Below are 18,632 nucleotides of genomic sequence, written 5' to 3' on the forward strand. Positions count from 1 at the left end.
AAAAATTTCACAATCTTTTTACCCTCTGTAGTGACTTAAACTATATTTAAAGAAAACCAAAAGAAGAATGTGAAAGCACTGGTGGATACCCGATTGCCTTGGTGAAAACCTGAAGGCTTTTTGGAGGGAGGGGGAATGTGACTAATGTGGACTGAACTCACAATATTTCAGCATGACAGCAGGAGCAAATATGACGTGTGCCCTGAGGGATATAGATGTTAAATACAACATGGAAACAGAAGCAAGATGGGGGCTTGCTGTCATTTTTGTCCAGCGTAATGCCCTGTGTGTGCACCTGTGGGTTTCCCCTGAATGTCTGATTCAACACCATGGAGCCTAGAGCTGGAGGCAAAAGTTTCACGTCTAGCCGGCCATTAGTCATATAGTCTGAGCATCTGAGCTGGAAAATTGACATACACATATATAGATATATGTAAAAACAATTTGCATGCCCACACAAATGCACTTACTTTCCTCCCCAGTAGAGCTTTGTGGTGATCACAAGGCTGGATCTCCTAAGGGAAGCAGACACATCAAAGGGGAAAAAGGCTGTTTAAAATATTAAAGAGATGATTTTGTTTTAGCATTAAGGTGCGTCTGGTATTATGCTACTGTGTGTACACCCAAGCAAGTGAAGCAATCAAATCTATGAATGACAGGAGTGTTGTTCAGTGATCTTACACCCTGCTGAGAGAAGTGGCAGACTGTGCGCCTCTTTCACATCAATTTCGAGGCGACGCATTGGGAAGTCTCTGAATGCTAACAATCAAACTCCCACATACCTTCCATGCTTGAATTGATCAATAATTTATACACATTCAGAGTCTGGGTGAAATACAGGCTAAAATATTGGTAAACCATGTACAAGTGTGTAATGCTACAAAACCTCAAGTTTTTAGTAATAAGTGAACACATTGCTATGCAGAGCCTGCTTAATTTAACATGCAAATGCTGTGGAAATGAGACTCTTGATTAAGTGCTTATTACCTACATACAATAAATTAGGTGACATACTATTATCATGAAATATGCACCTTCCATTATTTCACCACATCATTTAGATTCTTGAAAGCAAAAGCAGAAATAGATTAAGTGATGTTGACCATTTTTTAAGAGATTATATATCTTATACATATACACATTTTTCCAGATATTCTACCTCAAAATATAATCTGCTTCTGTGAGGAGGAGGGGTCTGATTTTATGACTGATATGTAATCAGGGACGACCAAGCTTCCAAAGACTGGGGGAACTATTATTCCCACCTCAAAATAAAAAGTTATGCCATAGAAAATTTAAATAATTATTACATTTCCTTTTTATAAATGTTATCCATTTTAATTACACTAGATTATGAGTCTAGTATTAATAAATTTAAGATTGTTTTATTTTTACACCAAGAGAAATTAGGTTGTGATGAACCATCCACAAAGTCAACAATAGCGGGTAGGGAGAGGAGACGGTGGTGAATTGCAGCACAGATGGTGTCAGAGTCTTTGACCTCCATTTGTAAGCAGTGAGGTCTCATCAAGTCCTCTGACAGTCACTGTTGTCATCAGTTTATACTCCCATACACTCACTGGTTAAGCTTGGACAACAACACGGTCAGTTTTTTTTAAACCAAAATTTGTTCAGATATAAATTTTTATTAGTCTTAAACTATGCCTCTTTGTAGCATTAACACTGTGTATTGTAAAACGTGGCTGAAATGTGTCCATTGCCTTGATGTCCAAAGCCTGTGGGACTTAATAGATGTCTGTCTGTGTTGGGAGCAAGATCAACGCCTAACCCTTCGTCTTTGGTCACAAAAGCCCCCAAGATTGTCCTGATTGTGTGACTCTGAGAGGTCAGCAGCAAATCCTTTGGGTTGTGTGGGTTTGCAGACATGTTGCGCTTGTTCAGGCACATCCTGGTGATGGTAAATGTGCCTGGGATGTGGGGAGTCTAGAGGACGTCTCATTGCCTCGGCCTTACTGTTTCTTAAGCTGTTTCTGTGCGGTTTTAATGGTGTTGAGGGATTTTCTTGCGCGTTCATCAGGGACTGGTAAGTACAACTTTTATTAATGTAGGCCATTAAGATCATTGCATTTTAACGAGAGACAAATTTTTCTCCCTAAGCATCCTGACAAAGTGGACATGCTTTATAATGTCAATGTTTCAGCAGCTTTGCACAGTATTGCACTAAACCGGGATCTTTTATTCTGAAGAGAAAATAAGAGACATTTTCATATGGTTAGAGTTGTTGCCGTTTGCCTGGTGTCACTACTTTACCTCCAGCACTTCTTCTTGATGATATTTCCCAAGATTATCTCTGCTCTGTGGGAAAAGATGGAATTAAAAACATGATAAGATACAAAACCAAAAGCAACACAACCAAGGACTGATAAGATTAGATTAGATTGCACACATCGACCCTGCATAAACATGAAAGTTATCGGTTGCTCATCTACAACCCGATTAAAAATCACAGGTAGAACAAGAGAACAGATAAATGACTCCTGGACAATATGCATGAATTCCAGCAGCAACCTTGAAATTAATTTTTATCTGCTACTTGTCCCTCATCATTCAACAAGATGATGTCTAGATAGGAGGTAAGATTGAGCTGGGGACATAAAATCGAGGTGGTGGTGATGAATAAGCTATATATGCTCCCAGATTAATCCTCACACATGGAAATAATGGACATAGGAGAAAAGAGAGAGAGAACATAGATATATGTGAACAATATCTGATTTATCTAATTGTTTTAAAGAAAAAAATAGCTGAAAAAAACGTAAGCAGAAAATCAAATAAGAATGATTAGATTTAGCGAAAATCAAACAAAATGGAGTTTTGAGCATCCGAATGAATAAAAAAATTTCATCAAAATTGTTATAATTAATTAAATAAATTAGGATTACTTTTTTAATCAATGCCTTGTGAAGAATAACAACAGAAAAAACAAGGAAAGTGTTGGGACGATTGCAAACGGGAGACAAAACTCACTTTCCCCCAGAATAGACTTCGGCCGTATCGAACAGGTTGACCCCACTCTCATAGGCAATGGTCATCAGCTGCTCTGCTACCTGAGAGACAGGTGACAGGCATTGGGTTTTTTTTTAATGACACTCACAATGGTGACCTGAACTCAAGCAAAATAGTGACTCACATTTCATCTCAAAAAGGGAAGGGAATTCCCAAAAGAAACAGAGGAAGTGCAAATCTGTTCACTTCTGAGACACAAACCACCACTGGCTGTTTGTGGGTTAAAGTTGTTTACAACACAGGATGCTTCCTCAGACAGTTCTGACCTAATTCTTGTGCCTTCATTTTACCAGTAGGAAAGAACAGGATCAGACAGGAAAATTGATTTTAATATGCTTTCCCCAATTTTTGTATTTGCAATTAATTACTTCCTCCCAATGGTCATCCATCAGTGATGAGTTGTCCTCAATTCAGTAGCCTTATTATCCCTTTTACTGCAAGGTCGGGTCAGACCATTAAAAGTATTCTTCTGACAGTGAAAAATGAAGCATGCCCAGTTGGCCTTGCTGGACACCTCACCGTCCGCTGTGATATTATTGAACTGATAGCAAGACAATAACAGCGGTCTGCACACACCCACACCGTTTTACATGCAGCTGCAACAAATTGCTACCACTAGGTTGTGAACCGCACACCATTTACTTGACCCAGTTGGGTTTAAAAGAATGAAAACCGGCATTTGCTCTTGAGCTGCAGCGGTAATGGAAGTGACATGAAGCCTTACCTCATCAGAGATCTGACCTCCAAATGTTACCCATGTTCCTGTTGAAGGAAATACCAAAAGTCAAATCTAAAACAAAACACATATGCAGGACTCTGTATTTATGATCAGTTGTTTATAATTTTAACATTTTTGGCACAGACTCATGACAAAGTGCCTACTGTCCTAAAGCCATTACTGCCAAATGTCAGCTAAACGTTCATTAAAGAGAAACAGTGTTTTTGGACATTGAAAGGAATATTTGTTTATTTATTTCATCTCGCATAAAAAAATTACAGGGATTCAGCAGCAGCAATATGATGTGCAGAATGACTTGACACATTATAAGTACGTCTTTTGCTTGTCAGTTCCATCAGCGTCCAACAGACACAAATACCTTTAGGAGCAGAAGGAAACACCAATATAAAAAAATAAAGTCTGATTAAATAAAATAAATATGTGCATATATTCAAACCGCATCCAAAAATAGCTCATTAATAATAATAAGTACAATTGTTTTGCTCCTCCCAGTCTAACCGTTCCAAAAGGCTTCTTTTTTGTTTTTGCAAAGGAATAAAGGATAAAAAAAACTGTTTTATGAATCTCAAATAGTTTTTTAAAAAGTCTTTGCTTAGTGTTAAACTACACAGTCCAAGGATTCAACATAAAAATTAAGTGCAACCAAGAGTCCAAAACAGTAAAAAAAAACAATTTAATTATCATTGAGTTGGTAGCTGTAAACCAGATGCCTTCATCAGTGTCATTACCATGTCACTTGCAAAAAAGCAGCAACAATTTGTACAATGTGCAATTGGTGTTTTTCTTTTTCTCATATCGTCCCCAATAAAAGGACTCCCTGGGCAGGAGAGCCATATGACCAAAATGAAAAACTGTTTCCAGGGTATTTGCACATTAATGTAACAAAATGAGGGCTTTTGGCGAATTCATCTTCTCTTTTCAATGTTATGCTGCCTGAACACATGAGACAAAACTCGTAATCATGTCTCACTAATAAAAAATAATGGAAAATTTGGTGTTAAATCATTAACCAACTGTGCAGCAATGCAGCAGATTGGTGTAGGCGCAGTCTGAGTTCTCCCAGCTGGCAATGGCAAAAACACAATCTGCTTAATTTACAAGACTGACCAACTGAAGCAGGGTTTTCAAATGGTAATAGTGGAAATTTCATTTAACATTCATCTTACTGTAAAGACTGGGCCTCAGGGGACTTGTACACATCATAGTAGCAGTTTCTCGTTCCTTTTGGATACATCACTTGTATCAATACTATTCTCTAAGAACATTATCATTTGCTCTCGTTGTGTCAATGAAAATGAACTAAACTTATGAAAGCTGAGTAGTCATTTCCTATAATACTGAAGGTCCTGATTTTATTGCTTGATCAATTCACATTCATTCATTGCACACAAACATCTAAAATAAATATGGAAAATACTTTGTACTTTGCTTATGAACAATGCAACTGAGAAAAAATGTGACTGTAGATTGTATTGGATTGGAAAACACTTCCAGAATCAACTGTAATCACGGAAACAAAACAAAGAACTTTGACTATCATGGAGTCAGGACTTTCATTTTGATTACCCTAATGACACTTTCAACGACATAAATACTGACTTTTGAGAAATGAACTATTCATTCTGAGGTAGTGACTCACTTTTGCAGCCTTTTCACCAGGTTTTGCAGTTTGTACTAATTGTTTTTAAAAATGCACAAGGTGTTGTGCCGGTGTCAGAAATGAGCCAAAACGACTACAAAAAACTGTTTGATTGAGACACTCTAATATTTAATGCTGGATTTATTTATTTACACACTTATTAGTTGTATTTGTACCTTTTTTATGTTTTTCATTTTGCTTTTATGTCTGACGTTGATGTCATCCTTGCAAAAGATGCAGAAGAGACAGACAGACTGATAGACCGATAGACCAACAGACGCATAACTTTCTCTCATGCAAAGTCACACTTTATGCAACTGACTCTGCTTATTGCAAACCATGCAAAGTTAAAAGGCCAGCAGGAGACCCACACCAAGAAATGTTCTTCATATTATTCTAATTGTCTCCTCTGTTTGTAGTTTTTTTTCACTAATCTAATTTGGCGCCAACTTAGACCACCAACTGAGCGAATGCTCAGGAAAATTACCGCTTCTAAGATTTGCTTAAAATGAACTGAACAGATTTCATATTCATATTCCTTTATTTAATCAGGTAAACCCCGTTGAGATCTAGATCTCATTTTCAAGAGGGACCTGAGCAAAAAATTTGCAATACATAGCAACCTGGTTACAAGATAAAAACAATTAATACATATGCACAAGTATAAAACAATAAAAACAATTTAAAAACAGATAAAATGTCAAATAAAAAAATTTACATGTAAGATTTAAATAGATATATTTTTAGAACCTTATGCTCAACTGCTTTTCTTAATGGTCTTTTTCAGAAGGCTGGTAAAAGAAAATGTTTTGCTCAAGGGCTCTGCAGCATGATAGAAAGCAATCTGTTTTCTTTTTGCTGCTGGAGGTCTTTTCTCAATATTCAGCTGTTGCTCAGTGTGCTGGGATAAATCTTTAAGAAAAAAAAAGTCGATAGGAATGATTAACTGTTTCATTTAAAATGTTTCCTCTTTGGTTGGTGAGCCAGGGCAACATTCTATCATTTCTGTGCCTTGTAAAAATATTTTTACTTGAAGGCTACAACCCCTTGAAGAACAGTGACACAAACACACGCACGCACACGCCCACAGCAGTGAAACACAATATCCCACAAGCGTTCTACTGAATGAATGAGGATGAAAGAGAGACTTTTCCTGAAGGTCTGGATCGGATATGTGTGATAGAGAACTTTGTTTACTGAAAACCCCTCCGTTGATTAAATATTAACAAGGAAACAGTTAATGTTCTCTAAATGGCTCTTTTGTCTCTCATGGCTTTCCATAAAAATTAAAAATGAATGAGGTTTAGAATGGGGTGAGATAATATGATTGATTTAAAGGTGCTCTGATTCCGACCTGCTGGCCTCCTAATCAATCACTCAGACACATAATTAAAACTGGGTAACACCTGGTTGTTTTTGAAGTCATTAGATATTTGCTAATTTTAATGAAATGTACTCACCAAGACCCAGACAGGAGACACGTAAACCAGATTTCCCCAGGTTCCTGTGAAATAAATCAGACCTTCATTTAGACAAAACTACAAGCTACAATCTCTATATGCCATCATTAAATTGTGACTGTAATTACTAGGCTGCCCCTTAATATACTATGATTTTTTTTAACACTTTGTTTGAAAGACACAGCTGGTAACACAGCTATGCCTCTTTGAGATAAAGAAAAACACCCACACTTTGATATTTTGATATTGATATTAAATGGGAAAAGTGTGACATATGTATCAAGACCTCCTTTTCTTTGTTTAAACCACGTATGAAGGTAAACCTCAACCTTTCCCAATAGGCTGTCTACAACATGGAACCATTCACAACATGAAAAAGTCTTTAGACAAGAGCGAATGTTCACCTTCAAACAGCATGGCAACCCAAAACATGCAGCCAGGGGAATAATGGAACGGTTCAGATCAAAGCTTCCTATTGTGGGAGATTTTCCTAGTCAAAGTCAAGACCTACATAGAATTGTGATTAAGTGGAAGGAATTAAAAACTGATATTCGCATATTGGTTCTTCCCAATCTGACCAAGCTTGATCTATTTTGTAAACAGGGATTAGATGAAATTTCACTCTCTAAACATCCAAAGCAGGTACAGATATGCCTCAAAAGAATTTAGAAGTATTTGCAGCAGCAAGGTGGTTCTGTAAAGTGTTCACTCATGATGGTTGAATACAAATGAAAAGCAGAGCTTTCAGTTTTTTGCTGAAAATATTGGAAAAGCACCTAACATTTACTTCAGCTTCCACTTGTGGTTGTGAAAAGAGGTAGGAATACTTTCTGAAGGAACCGCGCACAACCGGAGACAGTGATACCACTTGTTTTATGGCAGCAAGGTTTTCGGTGTGCCGCTTTTTGACAGATGTTGCCCTTTTCTTCTGCTCCGACCTTCCTCACATGATTGCGTCTTATCCTCTGAGTATCTGACATCTTCCCGCAACAGAAAGCACACTGGTCCTGAGGCTCTTTGCTGTTATTGTGTTTACCAATAAGGTGCAGACGTTCATTCCTGAGCATTCATGTTGCATCATGTCAGTTTCTTTTCTTCCTCGGCTTCGTTCTTCCTTTGCATCTGTAAACCCATGAACAAACATCAAACATCTGCCTGCCTGATTACAGTTAATTTAGCTCCAGCTGACTCATCCCATTACATCCCATTGCCAGCTGAGGCACCAGACTCCTTTCCGTGCTGCCTTTTATTCAGTTTCACGTTTAATTTCTGGTTTTAAAATCTGCGGCCCATTAAGTCCAACTGAGAGAGGAGCTAATGTGGTGCAAGCTTTTAATTGCAAAACACAGAAAACGACTGCAGGAGACAATTGTTCTCCCTGTGGCCACCACAGGTGTCTTCCCGCAGTGTGATGGATGGGGACTCTAGACGAAGGAAACTGCAACAGGGGGCTCCTCAACGCTACAGGGGCAGCCTCTGTCATCCATCTGTGGAAACTATTACATTCCAAGGGCAGACGACCACGCTCAGATCTATCATCGGCAAGACATTTGGTTTGGAAAAAAACAAAATTAAGTGAATAAAGCTTCCAATTATAGCGTCGGCACTCTGTCGTCTGCACTGCTTTGCAGGCACTAACTCATTACAACAAATGAGGCTGTAAAACACCGACAGCAGTCATTTTCTTGTGCCCGAAAACTGTGCCTGTCGAATTGAAGGGGGAGTGATTCAAAGCCTCTGCCGTCTTACACACACTGCCCTCAGCCAGTTCAATTAGCTGCTCAAAGTTAAGATGCAGAAAGCTAAGTTCGAAAGAGCTCTGAAAGGTAGGAGAGGCAAAACTATAAAAATGAGAGGATTTACATGCAAACACCAAATGTGTAATTAGGGCACTAGGAGACAGATCTCACAGCGCGGATGTGCTCTTGTCTGTAAATCGGCAGAGAAGTCTGGAAATTGTAGCCTCATCCTCTCTGATGTATTATAGAATGAGAGCTCTAATCCATGAAAGAGTAGGGGGAAGGGTGGGACTGATGTGTTTCATCCAGTCTGCATGGGTATGGTTGGAGTTCGCTAAGGATCAGGCTGACTTTTGTCGAGGAATGTTCATTGCAGCATTTAATGCAAATGGCCCATGGTAACGCATCTGTTTAATTGTAGAGACAGATGCAGACTGTTTACACATTCGTCTTGGGTCTGCATTGATTCCGTTTTTATGTTTGCAGAATTACTGGAAGCACTCCTTCCCACAAATAAAAGAAAAGACGTAGTAGTTTTTTTTCTTTTTTTTTAACGAGGCTGACTTTGTCTGGAAAGCTGTGCTGTATAGCAGCTTTGTGTTTAGACTTTGTTGGTTAAAGGAATAGTTCAAGATTTAATCTAATAATCGTTGATGAAAATTGTTAGAAAAGGTTGAAAAATTGTCACAATTCTTGGCTTCATTTGTCTAAAATCTTAAAAGTAATATTTCATTGAGTTGTAATTTTCACAGTCTTTGTTTCAAAGAGAGTAATGCCCTCACTAGTGACTAGTTAATTATCAGAAAATCTTGGGTTGTTTTTTTTAAGCTAACATCCACACACTGATAAAGCAAGAGTTAGCAGCAGCAGCAGCCTTTTTAAAATCACTCTTATGTTGTCCAACTGTAACAAAGCCAGGTAATTTTTTTTCATCTTATACCACAAAGACAAAAGCAATGTTGAGTGTATAAGTAAGTAAGAAAAATATCACTGTCAGCAGATTTTAAATTTAGATATTGAATCACAACCTAGATGAAATACTAGGACATTTTTGATATAGGAGATACTTTAAATGATAAATGGTAGATATTACCAGTGCTCTTTTCAAATAAATCTCACTTCGAAAATCCCAAACTATTCCTTTTAAGCTAAATAAGCCGTCTTTGTGGTCAGTTTCAAAACCAGACAAGCGTTTCGATTGTTAATATTATTGTGTTCCAGTGTGTTTTCTGGGGAAACAGGAAGCAGCAGCATCCACATTTGTTTGTCAACCAGAAACCCTGCTACAGTTCAATAGTTCTTACAATACTGGCACACAGTTAAAAAAACTAATGGCTGAAGGCATTGGAAGATAAAATCAGCAACGAAAAATCATTTTCAGCACAGGAAGGAGAAGTACATAAAGAAAAGCTTCTGCATGTTGGAGATGGGAGAAAAAGAAGTGCTGCCGTGCCTCAGGCATGATCTTGGAACGTAAACACACCAAGAACCTGAGATTTTGTTTGCACAATCACACACATCAACAGTTTTGCAAGCCACTCAAGGTTGCTTGGCCTCTCACGCTTGGATGGTGGCCAGAAAGACGCCTTAAAGTAAAATGACAAATGAGTCATTTGATGACGCCCACTCACACAAACGTGTCACCACTTATGAGCATCCTGCGAGCTGCTGCGCTGGATGCACTTCTATTCTTAGTGGATCTGATACATTATGCTTAATATTGAGGCTAAGCCATCAGAGGAAGGGCCTCTTGGTGTGGAAAAATGTGTTTTGTTTCCTAGAAAGTACTTTTATTGCTCACAAGTTGCACTGGATGATTTCTTCTAATTGGATTTTAAACCAATATTGTTGGCAAACATTTCTGCCGAGGTCTTGAATAAATGGATGAAACTTCTTCCTCGCAGGGGATTAACGTAGACTAAGCAAACCCACACAAACCAACCTTGTTAGGCGAAGGGATTAGACGACACCTACCTCCTCAGTTCCCACGACTCTCTTGGTGGCAACCATAATGTTGTTATCAAAAGAGTTCAGTGTAGAGAGATAGAGCAAGATATGCTGTGAGTGTAATAAAATCGAAAGGAAGCGTGGTTGGATGGTTTGTGTGCATACTAAATAAAGCACATTAAGGGAAATGTCTTGATTTTTATGATAATCCTAAGCATATATGGTTTTAATGAGAAGCATGAAAGACGTAACTGAGGGAAATAAAGCAGAATGAATGATGAAGGGAGGAATACAGAAACAAAGTCATTTGAAAAGGTTGCACAATTCTAGGTCCAAGACTCAAGACCCTGCAGACACCCTCTAAACATAAAGAATTCTCTCTCACACAGAATAAGAGATAGGAAATGACAGCAAGTTCCCCACAGCGCGCTGCACAATGAAAATGTCTGTGTACTGGGTTTGTGTGTGAGCCTGAGAGTGTTTGTAATGAAGAGCTTGGACATGGGTTTTTGTTTAGTTTCTCCACAGGGTCAAAGTCAACATTGTCGTTTCAAATTTAATGCAGCAGGGATGGTCTTACACAAGCAGATTTATGTTTGCACACTGCTATTTTAAACAGACTTCTGGTCTTTTCTGTAATTTAATCCCAAAGAAACATTGCATATTGAATTTTCATTTCATTTCTTTGATTTTGGTCATTTGGCATAACAAAGGGACAAGAAACAATCCAGTCATCAATTATATTCGCAAAATGACTGAAAGATGAAGGTCGAAACTCTTTATTCATTTAATGGAGACCCCAACAGTTTCTATGAAATAATTGTGAACTGAAAGAAGTTGAGGCGAGTCTCACCCTAAACAACTCTTTAATGTTTATCCTTTGAGTGTTCTGGACTTCTTATGTCTGCAGACAGACAAAAATTGTAAAGGGGAAAACTATAAGGGAAAAAAATAAACATGCAAGAGTCGATCTAACACAACGCCTACATGTTTGTATAACCCAAATTTACCACAAAATGCAAAGATTAAAATAAAATGTGTCTTTTAGGGGCATCCTCGAAGATTTAGGATCCCTGTGGTTGTCTGTGGTAGATTAATCTTGAAAAAACACAGCTGCTCATCTTTTAACTAAAGCAAGAAAAAGACTTCTAATCACTTCTATTTTAGCATTCCTGTATTGGCAGCCTGTTTACGAGTTGATTGAAATATTCTTTGGTTTTTAAATCTTTGAATAATCCTACTCCACCCTCCACCTGACCAACTAATCCTGGATGTATTGAACACGTGAAGGAAGCTCAGACTTTCATTGACCTTTGACCCAGCATTAGAGTATTTTTAATTGTTTTATCTACTGCATTTTCATTGTTTAATGTTGCTTTTATGCTTTTCATAAAATGTTATATTATTTTTGGCTTTTGTGTGTTATTTTTATATGTTTCTCTTTGCTCATTATTTCACAGTTTAGAACTGTCCTTAAAGTGATCTGGATTTGATGTAATGGACCTTTAAAAAATCTAATTCTATTGCAGTGGCATAGTTTCCATACTGAAAATAAAACAACAACAAAACATCTATTTCTTCAAGCTACTCTTCAAAATGGGAAAGATAAGAGAACATGCCATTCCAGCTAGTTAAGTATGAATTACTTGACAAAACATGCTCCTTAAAACTGAGAGCAACAAAAAAAAGTCTTATTTATCACAGAAATTGACTGAAGAAGACTGAATGAGGTCCCAAATTTAATCTTGATAGTTTGGAGAAATTGAGGATGATGAGAAGGTAAGAAAAATCTCCACATGGTAACGAAATGCACCAAACAAGGTCAACTGACTTGTGGAGCTTTCTGTGACTTTGCCAGGAGGAAACACATAATTGGAATCACCTGCTTAAATGAACCTAATTTTTTTTTAATTACCTTGTCTGAAGTAGCTTTTCAGAATAATTTTGAAAGCCAGGATAGACTAGGAAAAATTTATGCATTTTTTTTTTTAATCAGACCCACCTTGTCTTTCTGACCTTTTTCCTTTTTTTCTGCTAAGAACTTAGACAAAGGCTTCGATTTATTCCAGAGTCTCACTCTATCAGAATAGTCAATCTGTTCAAGTCAGCCGGCGTGCATTGTGGTCCTTTTTTTACAGACACGGCATTCAGCGAGGATTACACGCATGCAGAAAGGCTTTCTTTCTGTTTTATCGCCCCCCAATTATCTCTGTGTTTACAGTCTGTTTGGAGCCCGATTAAGAAGAAAAAGGTGGAAAAAAGAGAAAGCCTTCTGCATGAGCTTAGAACAAACATTATGCCTGCAGAAAGCAATTTTGCTTATGACCTTTAATTAAAATGTGGTTGGCTCATGCAACTTCCTGGAGTTTTAAGTAGGAGGACTGCTCACTGCTTATCCTTGGGGGCCTCTTTGGTCTTTAGGCAGAGAGGCAACTCCATGCTAGAGGGCTCCTGTTGCGCAACAGCCTCGCTCATATTATTAGTAATTCACATAACAGCTGAGAGAAGCGCAGAAGTTAATGGTGCTGAAAAATAAAATTCATTTATTGTATTAAGGGTTGACGGAGACGAAGGGGGAAACACCGCTAAAACAATCTGGCCCTGAAAGCATCACGATTGGTTACACGAGGGCACACATGCATGAAGTCGTGCACATTTGCGCGCACGTATACACACCAATAATCTCTCCAGCTTTGCTTCATAACGAAAACACAAGGAGAATACGCAAAAGCGGCCAGCAAAGAAGAAAAGAATGTCTGGGAGTTTTTTTTTTGTGGTCAGAAATGCTGGTACAATATGCATGCTGTGCAATCCCAGGGGTTCACATGATTTAAATAAATGAGCTGCCATCCAAAGAACACAGCAGATTTCTTGCTGACTTGCTGCTTAAAATATAAAAATAATCTACGGTAGAATGTGCTGGAAATGTCCTTGACAAACCTCCCCTACAAAACTGTCTGTACAATAGCAGAAAAATGGCAAATCGCTGGTTATTTTCAGTTCCACGCTGATGAGATCCCACTTAAAAACTTGGGACTAGGGAGAAATTAGACTGTTTAGCAGAATCCAGTTTCACTAATAATTTCCCTGCAAGGCCTGTGGTAGTTCATTGCTTTATTAAATAGAGGGGACTCCAAGGAGGAAAATATTGAAACTAATTAAAACGATAAGCGCACGAGACGCATTCCGTGAATGCAAGAGTGATTTTCGCTCTCAGGCTGATTCTGTCTAACAAGCAGGACAGAAATCACTAGAGTTCAGTTTAAAAGTTTCATTCGACTTACTTGTGGGCTTTTGTTGCCAAAACCTTTGAATGTACAGCACCAAACCCATTTTCTGACTAGCGCAGTGAAAAATAAAAAACTCTGCTTACACAGATGTATACGTGCAAACTCACTCTCTGCTGGTTGCCGATAAGCCTCAACAGAAAGGATTTCTGCGTCATTGTGCTGTGCAACTTTAAACCATCCAAGCAGCTTCCTCCTCAAGCTCGCAACACTGTCAAAAGGCTTAATCGAGGCAACCAGGGCCTCTCTACTATTAACAAAACATTTTTTTCCCCCAGTGCCTTGCAAAGGTACTAACAGCTCTTAAAACTTTCTATTTCTCTGTATCACAACCACAAATTTGAACGTACTTTGTTATGATCTTATGCAACTGACTAACATGAAGAAATACCTAAAAGGAAAAGAAAAAATGAGCCATGGTTCTGATTCTTTTTAGAAATAAATCTGAAAACTAGCATGCTATAAATTCAGAATCTTTGTGCTCATACAACTTTGATAGAAAAATTCAGAAGTCACCTAATTATTTAACAGAGTTGAACTGTGGGTAGTTTAATCTCTGTGCAGGCTTTCTGTGAAAGTCTCAGAAGTTTATTAGAGAGCATTAAAAAACGATCAGCGAATACAGTTAAGTCAGGAGAATATTCTGGACAAGTTTAAAGCTAGGTTATAAAACAATATCCCAAGATATTATAATTTCATATACCAGTATTGAATTCCCCTTATGAAAATGGAAAGTCCACAAAACATCTCCAAATCTACCAAGACATGGGTTTCTCCTAAACTAATGGACATCATTACTCAGAAAAGCTACAAAGAGGCTCAAGGTAATTCTGGAGGAGCTCAGGTGACTATTTGTCACGCACTCAATCAGTCTGCCTACCTATGGAAGAGGGACGGGAAAACATTGTGATGGCAGCATCAAGCTGTGAGGAAGTTTTTGCTGAGCAAGTCAGAGAAGCTGGTCAGAGCTTATGGGAAGGTGGATGGACAAGAGAAAATGTTAGAGATCACAAAAAACTTGTACTGGGAATGGGTGTCAGATTGTGTTGTGGTGAAGACACCAACTGGCCGGCTAGCAAGTGAGTCTACCCTTTAATAACATAATGACACAAAAATGTTGCATTGGTAGAGCATGCACCCCATAAACCAAGACCTAGATGCAGCCAGAATTAGGTTTATGGCAGCAGCATGACAGAGTACTGTACCTGTGCTAATTATATATGTTAGGCTGTAAACATGCTTTTATGTTTTCTTTATTGGAGACAAAGTTAAAAACATAAAAAATCTTGAAAAGTTGCAATGAGGGAACACTGCAATTAGAAGGACACTATATTTGGATCACCATGACAGCGAGAATGCCGGGGGTGGTGGTATTATTAGTTTAGGCCTGCTTGCTGTGCACTCCACTTTTCTGCTTCGACTTGCTACGCCTTCAGATGTTCCCAGTGTGAAAGCTCAATGCCACACGCATCAAACGCACATCCATGCACTGATGTGCTTGAACCTAATGTGCCAGGAAGGGTATACGCCCACAACTCTCGTCTTCGGGAGAAAGAAATCTCTGTGAGATTTGTTAAAACCACGAGAGAACTTCAAAGAATTTGTACAACACAGGTTCGGTACTGAACTTGGCTTCACTTCTAGGGGAGAAAAAAAGAACGAGATTCCCTGTCAGGTAAGATCCAAAAGAACAAAAATATCTGCTGTAAGCGCTTTGATTCATGTGTTTGGAGAGAAAGGAGGAGGGGGACGTACAGTACACTGTTTGATTCTTTGAGGTGAAAGTAGGTAAAGCTGCTGTCTGTTTTGTAGGAAGCTACGGCAATGATCCAAGTCCAGAGTTAACTTCTTGGACAAAAACAACTCAAAAACAGATGCTGAACCGCTTAGAACGACAAAAATCAACAGACTTTTGTCGAGAACCCAAGAAATTGGCCATTTTATGGTTGTCATGGAGACGAGATAAGAACGTGTGACAGGCACTTATCACAGTTTAGCCACTGTGCATCAAATCTGCATCTTTTGTGTGAACTCTTTCATTCTGTTCCATTCCTAGTTTCTACCTTCATCCTTTCTCCTCTCTCTCTCGATCTTGCCTCGGTAAACAGTGATGTCACTCTCCCTGGTGAGGTGAAAACTCCCGCTTTGCTCCCACGGTCTGGGTTAAGAGCCCACTTGTGGAGATAAGAGAGCATTGTTTACTTGGCCCAGCTTTGTTGCAACTCCCACACAAACGCACACACAGCGAGCTCCGCCACCCGCACCACGCAGCTTTACTGTCACACTTTCCAGAATGTGCTGTGCGATGGTGGCAAGTCATTAATGGAGCTGCATGAAGCACAGTCAGAGTATTAAACTAAGACCTGAAAGAGCAAACCCAACGTCGACATGGAAGCACAAACTGTGGATGTCCAGTTCCTCTCTGGCATACTGTGTTGTTGTTTTGAAAATCTGTGTGCTTTTCGATTTTAAGCGAATGATTTGTTTTAGGGTTGTTTTTTTTTGCTTTTTATCGTAACTTCTGTATTTGGGTCAATGTTTGTCAGTAAATTCTCCATGGAGTGGGAGGAAAAGATGTCTTCCTACTATTTCTCAAAATATTCACATAATGACATGCATTTGTACTCCGACTCTTACAGCTGTAAAATAAAATCAAGAGTTCACCTAATTTAGCTATTAAGACATAGACATCAAACAACACTACTTCCACAGAAAGCATGGTGGTGGTAAGATCATGCTGCGGGAATGCTTTTCATAAGCGGGGACAGGGAAGCTGTCAACCCGCATGGAGATAAAAACATGGCAATCTGGAGAGAAAATTTGTTACAGGCTGCTTTTGCATGACAAGGATGCTAAACGTGCAGCCAGAGCTACAGTAGAAGAAATGACAGCTTATTTATGTGTTAAAATGCTCCAGTCAGAAGTTTAAATCCAACCAAGGATCTGTGACAAGACTTGAAAGTTGCTGTTCAGTCACCATCCCATCTAAATAATCCCAAGAGATGCAAGGGAAATCTTTCAGATTTGTTTGAACACATTCAGAAAAATAACGTGACATTTGTCTTCCGCTTCCCGGTAACGCTCATAAAATGCCAAAAAATTAATGTACTAAACTTTGTGGCTGTACTGGAACGCTCTCGAGTTTCTCCTCAAAGACCAAACTTTTTTAATTTACACGTTTCAGTCTGAAAAGATAAATATGCAGCTTGGAAAAATGTCACAATCAATCATCCCACTCATCACCTGTCGCTCAACTCATCTTCGTTTTCCTTCCCTTCTTACCATTACCTCCTCATTGTGCGCTTTTCTTTTCACCACCTGCTGCTTCTGTGTCAGTTTTTTTTATTTTATTATTCACGCAAACAACAACGTCTCTGTCGTCACCATTTTACATACCGGTATTTCATGCCGGTCAACTTGGCAGTGGACTCCTTCAGGTTGTGGTGGTAGCGGTGGGTGAAGGAGCCCAGGCTGCGGGCGATCAGGGCCACGGTGCGGAAGCGGGCTCGGGCATGGCTGGTCGTGTTGGGGCTGGTGGCGTTCTGCTTGCTGTGCTCGCCGTTGCGAGGGGCCTTCAGCCCGTGGTCCGTACACGCAAAGGACACCTGCATGGCTGCTGGCAAAAAGCCACAAGCTGCTCCAAGACGAATGAGCCCCTATTCGTGTCCTTAACGTCCTTGAGAGTCGTCTAGTCTGTCTGCGGAAGCCCGGAATTCAGACTATGTGAAGTTGAAAGTGAGTGGTCCGGGCCAGTCCTGCCTAATTCTGCCGAATCTCATATGGAAACGGCAAGAGGCAACGATGAGGTTGTTCAGTTTGTTTTAAGGGAAGAATCGCCGTCTCGCGCAGCTTCTCACAGCTGGACATGTCAGGGATGCAGTCTTGACAAGGACGCTAAACGTCAGCGTCAGAGTGTGAAGAAGCTGCAACGGGGATTCCCGGGGCCAGTCTCTCTGCACCTGGAAATTGAAGAAAGGATAAAGATGAAAAGAGAAGGACGGGGTGATTAGAAGGCGGTCAGTTAGAACATGAACTTATAGTTATAGGAGGAACTTAAAAAAAAAAAAATGTTTCGTCTATTTGCCTTCTTCAGCCATAATGTTTTTTTTTTTTCAAATGTAAAAGAAGTTGAAATTGACCAGTTTTTTGTCTTTGTGCTGCCACTTTCCGCACATCTTTTTTTTCTTTTTTCTTTTTTTTTTTACCATTTTCACAACTTTTCAAACCAAATTTAGTTTCTTCTTCAACTACTTCCTTTGTGCTCGTCTGAGATGCAGAAATGTGTCAGTCTCTTTTTACCCTTAAGCTGCAGCTAAACCTTTAGTCCAGCTCTTGAAGTGAAGAGAGTAACACTGCACCACCAGACAGGACGTACTGACACTGTTGACGAGCATGCGAAGTAATTATAGATACTCACACCCCGACACACATCTTAAGAATAAACCCATGCTTTCAGACAGCGGCGGGGGTTTGCCGATTTAAAACCGTGCATGCAAAAATGTCTCCTGGTAAACAGCGGCAGGCGCGAAAACAAATCCTAACTGATGCTGGTGTTCTTACACAGTGAGTTGCAGGCGGTCAAATAGAAAGATGCACGGATGTCTGGATGTCTTCCGACTCGCTCACAACTTTTGAGAGGGATCAGTCTGTGTTCACAGTGTGCAGGAGTCCAGTGCAGATATGTATCCAAACACATGCAGCATTTCCCTCACAAGCAACAACAACGAAAAGAAGCGTTGATCTGCCTCCAAATTCCTGTAGGAAGTCACAGAGCTGCGTTTTTCATGCTCCCTG

General features: G+C 39.3%; 1 protein-coding gene across 5 annotated transcripts in view; it reads right to left on the reverse strand.

The window, feature by feature from the left end:
- Positions 1 to 18,632, reverse strand: part of kcnab1b (potassium voltage-gated channel subfamily A regulatory beta subunit 1b) — a 36,950-nt gene that overhangs the window by 12,398 nt on the left and 5,920 nt on the right. For 2 of the 5 annotated variants that reach the window (XR_004339558.1, XM_032564830.1), the window contains exons 1-7: positions 18,399 to 18,556; positions 17,235 to 17,797; positions 6,866 to 6,909; positions 3,752 to 3,789; positions 2,989 to 3,068; positions 2,272 to 2,316; positions 471 to 515 (exon numbers count right to left, since the gene is read on the reverse strand). Coding sequence is in view for 4 of the 5 variants with exons in the window: in XM_032564830.1 (XP_032420721.1) it covers positions 471 to 515; positions 2,272 to 2,316; positions 2,989 to 3,068; positions 3,752 to 3,789; positions 6,866 to 6,909; positions 17,235 to 17,449 (467 nt within the window). In the remaining variant the exon portion in view is untranslated. Of the gene's footprint in view, positions 1 to 470; positions 516 to 2,271; positions 2,317 to 2,988; positions 3,069 to 3,751; positions 3,790 to 6,865; positions 6,910 to 17,234; positions 17,798 to 18,255; positions 18,364 to 18,398; positions 18,557 to 18,632 lie in introns of those variants that run through there. The other 3 variants (XM_032564831.1, XM_032564832.1, XM_032564833.1) reach the window with 2 other exon arrangements.

The sequence above is a fragment of the Xiphophorus hellerii genome, chromosome 6 (assembly GCF_003331165.1).
Source record: "Xiphophorus hellerii strain 12219 chromosome 6, Xiphophorus_hellerii-4.1, whole genome shotgun sequence".
Lineage (NCBI taxonomy): Eukaryota > Metazoa > Chordata > Actinopteri > Cyprinodontiformes > Poeciliidae > Xiphophorus > Xiphophorus hellerii.